We start from the raw sequence: 9,467 nt of genomic DNA, 5'->3' as shown, positions 1-9,467 counted from the left end.
TGTTTGTGGGGTATTGGAGTTAAATACACAGGAGCAGAGAACAGACTGTCACAGAGGACCCTCCTCCTCCTCCTCTGAACATCCCAGCAGCCTGAGCATCCCTGGGCAGGGAGGGCAGAGCTGGGGCTGAGGGTTGGAGGGGAGCAGCCCGGCACTTGCACCAGACACCGTCACACGAATGCACGGACTCATCACACACCTTGCCACACTGAACAGAAACACCTCGAGGGCACCAGGACAGGCTGCAACTCCATTCTGGCAGGGCCAGGGTGGTGGCGAGGAGGCCAGCAGGTCCCACTGCTCCCCAAAAGACCCCACCAAGCTGTCCTGAAGTGCCGCAGTGCACTGTGCAAACTGGGAGGCTGAGACCCCTCGGTCCATGGGCCGCTGGGTCCCCTCACATCAAGGACTCCTCCTCCTCCTCTATCTCCCGGTCCACCTCGATGGCCGTGTTCTCATAGCTGGTGATGCCCCCATATTTCCGCATGTGAACCATCAGCGGCTTGGGGGACTGGCTGCCAGCCAGGCTCGCCACGTACATGCCAGTCCGGTTCTCCTCCAGCGATGGGCCCCAGTCCATGGCGGGCCGGCTGGCTTGCTGGACTCGCTGCGAGGAGACAGGCAGAGGGAGCAGGGCTCACCACACCAGGGAGATGGCACCCTCATCCAGCAGCTCACCCACCCCTCCCAGGGCATGGTGGGCTTTACCAGCCTCAAGGGACTGGAAGACCCTCTGCTGAGGATGGGATGGGGGCCAAAAGCTTGTCCTGAAGCTTTCTGGGAAGGCGGCTCTGTATAAGAGCCCTGCTGTGGGCTGGGAAGGTGGTGTGGTCTCTAGGTGCTGGTGGGGCGGAGCTAGGGGCTATTGTAGGGCCATGGCCCTGAGGTGTGGGGTTAGAGTCACCCAGGCAAGGGCTTAGCCTCAGCCAAGGGGGTTCCTGGCCATGCCACCATGCCCACAGTTGTGCCAAGCCCGGCTGCACTCCATGAGTGCTCCGGCCAGTGAGTTACTGCCTGGGGAGGGCAGCAAGTTCTGCTGCCTCTGATTTTAACAGCCTGGAGAGAGCAGCAAAGACCAGCCAAGGGTGGGAAGGCTGTGAGTGGCCAGCAGCTCCATAACCCACTCCTAGGTGATCTTTCAATGGAGGGATCTCACCTGCACTGCCTGTGGCAGCATCTTCCTCGCTCTGTTGTTGCTTCTACAGTCCCCCGTGCCCTTGTTTGCCCCACGCTAGGGACAATGGGCTTCCTCACAGGGTCAGGTGTAGCAGGCTTGTTTTGGAGGGGGGATGAGCACAGGCTGTCCCTTGGGAAGCAGCATGACTCAGTGCCTGCCTGGCACAGCAAGAGGGGACACTGCTGGCAATGCTATGGGACATGTCATCTCTCACACCCCTTGGGCAGTAAGGAGGGATGGGGACACACACCTCCAGGAGAGAGGATTCAGAAATTTCTAGATACAGGCTCAGCAGGGGCTTGTGGTCACCCCTGTGCATTTCTGGAGCGTTGCCCAGCAATGTCAGGCCCCAACACCTCCTACCTCCCACAGTGTCCCTTCTTCTCGGAGCACAGCCACCACCATGCCCACAGGAATCATCACACAGGAGAGGACTCCCATGAGGATGCCCAAGACCTCAGCCCAGACGGGGAAGCGGTAGCTGCCGTACTCAGAGGGCTGGTACTTGACAATGTTGTACACCAGCAAAGCCTGTGAGATGGGGAGAAAGCAAGGTCAGTCCAGAGCCCTCTGAAAGTTCCATGCTCAAAAAGATCTGGAGACCTCCCAGCAGAACCAGGATGGTCCCTGGAGCAGGAGACACCAGCAGAACGACTTCTCTCAAAGGGAAGTCATCCAGGGATGCCGGCAGCACTGCAGCTCTCCAGCACCTCAAGCTGAGCAGTTACCATCATCGTTGCTGGGGACAGCACCATCCAGCAGGCTCTGAAGTAGGGCCCTGGTTTGAAGCCCAGCATCATGTGGATATCTCGGCAGAACCTCTTCATGCCTGGAGGAGGGAGAAGGGAGAGGGATTCAGAAGCCGTGAGAGGGACTTCAGAGCCATGCGCCTGTACTGTGTTGCCCTGCACCGACCAAAAGCGATGGTTTGCATCCTCTACAGCAAAGAAGCGTCTCTTCTCCCGGTTGGGAGGTGCAGGAAGGGGGTCCCAGCTGATGCAGTCTGAGAGACCAGGCTCAGCACCCCAAGTATCTCTGGAGAGATAAATTCAGTGATGGCCAAGAAGAAACCAGAGGTGGGAGTACAGGTGTTTCATGCTCCATTGGGAGGCTGCTGGCTCCCCTACCACTCCCTTTAAACCCCTCTCTTCATACAGACAGCCCACCTCTCCCCACGCCTCTGTGGGGACAGAGACTCTTACCATAGACACGTGTCACCACAAGGCAGGTAGTGATCACCACCACCATGACACCAAAGCCGGCACTGTAGTCATCCAGTAGGACCAGCCAGTACATCCCACCCTGTGGAGGCAAAGCACAATGGCCAGCACCCCTGGGACCAGCATCCCAATAAACCACCATCCACGTCCTCCCACTTTTGGGGACACATCCCCTTAACCCCCTCTGGGGTCACTGTGGAAGAGAGCGGTCAGGGACCCTCAGGAAACATCACTCTCCTGGTGCTGGTGCAGGGACAGGAATACACTGCATCGCTTCCCTTGGACCTCACATCCCCAGGAAGCCCAGACTCATCGAGTGTTTCTCTTCCACCTCGATAGCTCATGGGAATACATGTGTCTCTGCAAACTTGGCTGCTGCCCTAGAGCTCTCCCTAAAGTGAAGCCCTAGTTGGTCCCCACGATGCATCCAGCCCCACAGCTTACCTCTGTTGTAAGGATGAGGCCCATCAGGAAGAGGGCGATGCAGATGACAGCCGAGAAAGAAGCCTTTTTTGGCCGCAGGTAGTAGGGAAATTCGTCTGTCACTGCTGTAACGATGGTCTCCATAAAGGCAAACTGCACACAAAGGAGAAGAGGGTCCCCTGAGACGCCCGGGCTGCCTGGGCGCTGTGGCTGGCTCAGTGGGCTCTGTCCTTACCTGGCTGTCCAGGCCCAAGGTTAACAGCATGAAGAAGAACAGGAAAGACCATAATGGAGAAAGGGGGAGCATTGTCATGGCCTGGGGATACACCACAAAAGCCAGGCCAGGACCTAGGGGAGGAAAAGGACAGCAGGGTGAAAAGGGGGTGACAGCACTGGGCACAGGGGGATGGAGGATACGAGAGCCCAGCAGAGCGGCTCATGACCTGCCAGGGCTCTTCCAAGATGGATAGGAGGGGACTTGCAGCAAAGGGTGGAGAACTGCAGGAGAACCAGCCTGCTCCTTACTCAGGCCTTTATTAGACATCATGTAGTGTTGCTCAAGATTTGCACAGAAGGAAACGGTCTCCTCCCTTCCCTCCCTCTGGTCAGCTGAGCACACATCTTCATCCCTCATGCTGACACCCTCAGAGGCTTTCCAGATCCTTGTTCGGCCTCACCTGCTTTTGCCACCTGGTTAACAGGGACCCCAAGCTCCTGGGACATGTATCCCAAAACGGAGAAAATGGCAAACCCTGCCAGGATGCTGGTGATGGCATTGCCCAGGGTCACAATGAAGGTGTCCCTATAGAGGAGAAAAAAGATACTCTGAACATGCCTGCTCCTAAGCACCACAGCAGTGTGTGGTGGCTTTGCCAGCCCTGGGTGCCACAGTAAGATCATCCAGTGCGGTTCTCCTTCAGGGCCTCTCCTGGTATGCACTTTCCAAGGGCAAAAGGAGCATATATGTTATGGATATATAAGGAGTTATTATAGGATTATAGGAGTTATTTTGGGGTTCCTCCCAAACTTGATTTCCCCTGTGGAGGGGATCAGCCTAAATGTCCAATACCCAGACTCCCCTCTCTGCTGGTGACCTGCAGTGGATGCTGGAGACAGGAAAAACATTCATAACTAGACTCAAATATTCTCAGCCTTCAGCATCTGCAGCCCACTTCTGAGCCAGGCACTGTGTTTTGATGCTTAGGAGAATTCTCTTCCACAGATGCCTCTGTCCCTCTCCAGTCTGTGCAAGCTGCCAGCTATCTGTAACGAGGTTGGTCAAGGAGCAGGGCTGCACCGCATGCTTCTGCTGGCTTTGAGCCCACTGGCTGAGGTTTTCATGGCTCCCCTCAACCCATGATTTTTACGAGATAGCAACCGGCTCCCACCTGTAGATATTCTGATGGAAGGTGTTGTACGAGGCGAAGGTGAGGAGGCCTCCAAAGCCTACCCCAAGGGAGTAGAAAATCTGCAGGGCTGCCTCAATCCACACCTGGGGGAAGAAAACAGGTCTCAGGAGAGCAGGAGTTTGGCAACCTCCTCCCGAGGAAGAGAGAGGTATCCAGGGGAGGTGATGAGCATGCTGTACCCTGCATGGACAGCCAGAAACACAGGCATGGGTCTGGGCCAGCTGGGAAAAGCAGTATAGACAAAGTGTAGAGCAAAGACAGATTGCTGAAAAGCAAATACTTTTGCCCTAGGAGCAACCAAAAGGGACGATTTTGCGTCAGGTTGTGGCCAGAAAAGGCACTCGAGTAAGTGAGCCACCCTTGTTGCATGCTGGAGGTGGCAGGAAAAGGTTTGGTTTTGTGTCTTTGCACTTAATTCTGCTCACCTTGGAAGACAGCAAGTGATCAAACTGGGGCGTGAGGTAAAACCGGATCCCCTTCCAGGCCCCCTCCAGGGTCACACCACGGATGAGCAGCATCACCAGGATGAGGTACGGGAAGGTGGCGGTGAAGTACACGACCTGTGGAAGAGCAGAGCCAGCTGGGAGAGCCGGGAGCGAGGGCACACACACTTGCTCCCCACCAGCCCTGTCCCTGGGATGGGACACTGCATCACCCAGCATCACCCTGCAGAACTGGGATCCTTGGGACGCAGCAGGACCAGTGTCCAGCTGATGCTGTTTGTGGGTCTTACTTTTCCAGATGTGCGAAGAATCGTGGGCACTCACCAGTGACCTTTTGTGAGAACTCCCACAAAAGGGACTGCCCAGCCCTTACCTTGCCAGAGGATTTGACTCCCTTGAGGATGCACAGATAGACGATGGTCCAAGAAAGGAGCAAGCACAGGCACAGGTTCCAGCGGATCCTCCCGGGATCCCCGATCCCAGAGCTCCCTTGGATGTGCAGGACATACCGGCTAGGGCAAAAGGAGAATTGCTAGTGAGTGGCCATGGGCATGCCCCACCTTCTTCCAGAGGCCCTCTCTGATCCTAGCAATTCCTCTGCTCCAAAAAACCAGCCTTGTCAAAAACTCCGGCAGCAAGACGCTGGGGAAAGGGGAGCAGCTGGTGTGATTTCTCCACCGTGAGTTAGAGAGCCCAGAGGGGATGTCTGGGGGCTTGAGGGCAAATTACCAGCTGGTCCGGGCATGGGGTAAAGTTCAGTCTAACATGACTCCAGGCCTGCAAAGCAGCACTTGATCATGGACACCACCCACATCCCAGGGACATGATCCCAACAGCTAAACTGAGATATCACCCACAGCTGACCCCAAGAGCCCATCACTGCACCCACAGAGCCAGCCATGGATGTCCACCATGAGATGTGCAGCACAGACCTTCACCCCTCATCCCATTCCCATACTCTCCCCAGTTGGATGCCAACCACGTTCCCACGGTTGGATTGGACCAACCTCTTTACCTCCAGTACTCCTCGCTGGGGCTGACAGTGTTGGTGATGTTGAGAGGGAAGGTGGTGTTCCCCGCACTGATGACGTGGTGGTCCAGGCACAGGTCAGTGTTCCACCAGTTGCCGCAGTGCTGCCAGGGCAAGTCGCTTGTGAGGGATGCAAAGAGGTAGAAGAGAACGTAAGCAATGATCATATTGTAGTAAATGGCCACCAGGGAGACGATGAGGATCGTGCCTATGCCAACGCCTGGAGGAAGGAGAGGGTAAAGAAGGAGTGAGCCATCTCTCTGGAGCGGAGCACATCCAAAGGCAGGGGCAGACACTGGATCTCAGCAGCCAAATGTTTAAGCAGCCAGAGGTTCACCTGGTGAGGGGAGCCTCTTATTGTCATTATACCCTCCAGACATGCCTTCTCTGAACTGATGATCTATTGCATCATACAGATGATTTTACTCCAACTTAATGTTGAGAGTAAAAGTATTTGATTTGACCTTTTTCTGAACACTTTGTTCTTACCTTTGTCTTTAACAGTCATTGCTTAGCTTTGATGCTGCATTTTGTACACTAGCTGGCTTAATAATTTTCACGCAATTCCTAGTGTTGGGCATGACACCCAGACACTCATATCTTGAAGCTACTAAAACAGCTAACCCAGAAGTCCAGCCTGCCTCACCTTCCCCCAGGATTTAACCTTTGATTCTAACAAGAGCTTTGAGGATCATGGGATGACGCTGCTGGTCCATGTCCTCACCAAGCAGCTCTTCCAGAGACCCTGCAGAGGCCCTGGACTTCCCTCACGCACCTTTGAAGAGGGGGCTTATCTTCCAGACAGCGAGAGGCCCCAGGCTGGAGAACTGGCCAAGCGACAGCTCCATGAAAAAGATGGGGATCCCACAGATGGCCAACATGATGAAGTAAGGAACCAAGAAAGCTCCTGCAAGAAGCAAGAAAAAACCCCTAAAAATAACAGAGCTAACACCTAAAGCCCATCTATGACAGGGAATAAAGTTCATTCAACACCAGTGGTCCTGAGGGATGTGCACCAAGATCTGGAAGACAACAAGGGGCAGCAGCTCACCATTAGTGTAGGAGGAAGGAGCTGGGATTGAGCTAGTGCCATGCCTCCCCCTGCCTGTCTTTTCTCCTTGAATCTTTCACAAACACCGTGGAATTCTCCAGTTATTATTGCATGTGACAAGCAATTACTTTGGGGGCAGTTGAACAAGCTGGGCACTTTGCACCATCACAGCAGGATCTTGCATGGCAAAAGGCTCGCTCCCCTCCTTCCATACCTGGGAAGCATTTGCTGACCCTGCCAAGTCCTGGAGGACATCAGGCCAAGAAGCTATTGGAAATCAAGAGGCACGGAGCTGGGGATGTCTCCAAGGCCATGAGTGCAGAGATGGGCTGGTGAGCCTCATTCACACATGGGTGGTTAATGCCTTACAGCAAGTGTGGGGGACACCACCACACAACAACCCCACAACAACATATGCTTCTTCCCAGCCCTGAGAATGCGAAGGGGCTTCTCTTCAGAGACACTTCCCACCTGCTCAGCTCAAGGGGAGACATAACCTAAAGGATGCCCACGTACCTCCTCCATTGGTGTAAGCCCTGTAGGGGAACCTCCAGACGTTTCCAAGGCCCACACAGTATCCGATGCAGGAGAGAAGGAAATCCAGCCGCCCTGTCCAGTTCCCCCTGTCTTCTGGGCACTCGGAGCCCAGGTCCAAGTCCTGGCTGCTGGGGCTCACCAGGAGCTCTGGCGTCACCGGCTGAGTGAGAGAGCAGAGGATGAGAGAGGGCAGCTGTGGGTTGAGGAAGGAATGAAAACAGGGGATGAAGAGCAGGAGAGAGGGAAGGAACAGCCAGAGCTCCTGAATTTGCAAGCCTGAGTTGCTGCATTGACACTTGACCCTTGGGGATACCCTGTCCCAGCAGCATTCTGTGTACCATCCCAGCTGGCATCCTGCTCTGCTGATGAGCAAGGAGAGGGGATAAATGCAACCGCACACGACCAGAGTTCCCCTGGGAAAGGCAGGATGGCTCCGGTTCACCCTGGGAGCCCAAGACCCAGCTTGCAACCCCAGTTTCCCAAGAAATCCTTTCAAGGGGTCACAATGAACTTTCCCGATCTCCTGCAGAACACGGGTGTGAAGGCAGCAGGGGAAGAACTATTGCTGAGCGTGACACCCCAGTCCCATGTGCCCCCATGTGTCATGCTGGGCACCTGGCTGACATTAAAAGCTCCGTGTGTTTTTCACGCTTTTCCAACCTCCAAAAGCCTACACTGTGGGGATTTAGCGACGCACTCCCCGTTCTCCCTGCTGAGAGAGCTCCTTCCAGCTTTCCGAGTCTGCCCGGGGCCAGTGAGGCACAGGCAGCTCTTCAGCAGGCAGGGGATTAACCCATTCCCTTCCTCCAAAACTGCCTCAGCTCTGCAAGAGGGAGCTGCAAGTCCTGCAGAGGACTTGCAGTCCATCTTTTAGATTGAGGTGATGCACCAGGAGGGTTCCGTGGTGTTTGTGTGTGTGTGTTTACATCAGGTTTGCAGTGAGACCTTTGGTCTGTCTGAACTTTCCCAGCCTCTTGGCCTTGGGAGAGTGGGGAAAGCATCCCTGTTGGCTCCTGTCTCACCAGCAGTCACCAAAGCTGAAAGCCTCAGCCAGTAGCTGCCATGAGATCCCATTATAGATATCCCCTTGGCAAGACTGAACAGCAAAAAGGGGTGAGATGAGGATCCTGCCCCTGTGCCACTGCCTGGGATATCCTGGAAAGACAAAAGACAGAAGCATACTGCTGTCCCTGCTGCCAAGGCACCAGCACTAGGACAGGAGAAGCCCATTTGGGAACCCTCCCTTCTTCTTGGAGTATCAAAAGAAAAAAAGCAGCCACCTCCATGTCCCTGAGTCCACAGATCATAGGGAACAAGCCCATGGGATGTGGCTGAGGGAAGTGGCTTCGATTTGGAGTCATGGGTCACCCTGCACAAGTGTGCACATGTGCTAAAAGCCTGCAGCAGACTTCCATCCCCTGGGAGATCCAAGCTGGCTGGCGAGCAGACCCCAGCTTTGCCCTGTCCCAGTCCTCGGGGAAGGTGGCAGCTATGTCCTCTCCTCCTCCTCCTCATCTTCCTCTCTGGCTGGACCAGAGGATGCTCTTGCTGCTGGTTCCCATGGAGACAAGGAGCCGTGTTGGTGATGGTGAGGGCTGCAGGCTCCCACCCTTTGCAGAGTGTTTGCTGCTCCTCCAGCCACTGACACCATGAGAGTGCTGCTCACAGCCTGGAGGCACCGAACAGGGAGATGAACCCATCCCCACCTGGCTTACAAACCCCTCGAGGGGCAAGACAAGCAAACTCTCCCCAAAGACACATTTCCCTGAAATGCACAGCCCTAGCAAAGGTGTCACACTAAACCCCACCGTTAAAAACCCATTCCCGCTGGATGCCACAGTCACGAGGCACAGGCTGGAAGAAAAAGCTTCAGAAACACAGGCTGAAAATTCAAAATGTGAACCAAATATAATACTGTTGCTATAAAACCGTTGCTACCTGGCAGCCCTCCTGCAGCAGTTTAACACAGCTCTCAGGCTTAGCAGCTTCTCCGAACCATGGCCGTGCCTGCTAATTAACCAGAGCCCACAGCGGGCGTGACCTGCAGCAGCCTGTGTTTGCAGGTGAAGGACAGGCTGCTTCTCCGAACCATGGCCGTGCCTGCTAATTAACCAGAGCCCACAGCGGGCGTGACCTGCAGCAGCCTGTGTTTGCAGGTGAAGGACAGGCTGCTCTTC

General features: G+C 55.0%; 1 protein-coding gene across 1 annotated transcript in view; it reads right to left on the bottom strand.

Moving 5' to 3' along the window:
• Window positions 1–397: 397 nt before the first annotated feature.
• Window positions 398–9,467, bottom strand: part of SLC6A7 (solute carrier family 6 (neurotransmitter transporter), member 7) — a 13,001-nt gene continuing 3,931 nt past the window's right edge. Inside the window, exons 2-14 of the mRNA XM_010142426.1 lie at window positions 7,270–7,450; window positions 6,478–6,609; window positions 5,688–5,922; window positions 5,046–5,184; window positions 4,655–4,789; window positions 4,209–4,312; window positions 3,498–3,622; window positions 3,056–3,168; window positions 2,842–2,973; window positions 2,380–2,479; window positions 1,906–2,006; window positions 1,541–1,708; window positions 398–607 (exon numbers count right to left, since the gene is read on the bottom strand). Coding sequence (XP_010140728.1) covers window positions 398–607; window positions 1,541–1,708; window positions 1,906–2,006; window positions 2,380–2,479; window positions 2,842–2,973; window positions 3,056–3,168; window positions 3,498–3,622; window positions 4,209–4,312; window positions 4,655–4,789; window positions 5,046–5,184; window positions 5,688–5,922; window positions 6,478–6,609; window positions 7,270–7,450 — 1,875 coding nt within the window. The remainder of the gene's footprint in view (window positions 608–1,540; window positions 1,709–1,905; window positions 2,007–2,379; window positions 2,480–2,841; window positions 2,974–3,055; window positions 3,169–3,497; window positions 3,623–4,208; window positions 4,313–4,654; window positions 4,790–5,045; window positions 5,185–5,687; window positions 5,923–6,477; window positions 6,610–7,269; window positions 7,451–9,467) is intronic.

This window comes from Buceros rhinoceros, unplaced genomic scaffold (assembly GCF_000710305.1).
Source record: "Buceros rhinoceros silvestris isolate BGI_N320 unplaced genomic scaffold, ASM71030v1 scaffold18798, whole genome shotgun sequence".
In the NCBI taxonomy this organism is placed as follows: domain Eukaryota; kingdom Metazoa; phylum Chordata; class Aves; order Bucerotiformes; family Bucerotidae; genus Buceros; species Buceros rhinoceros.
This window is presented reverse-complemented; position numbering and strand designations above follow the sequence as displayed.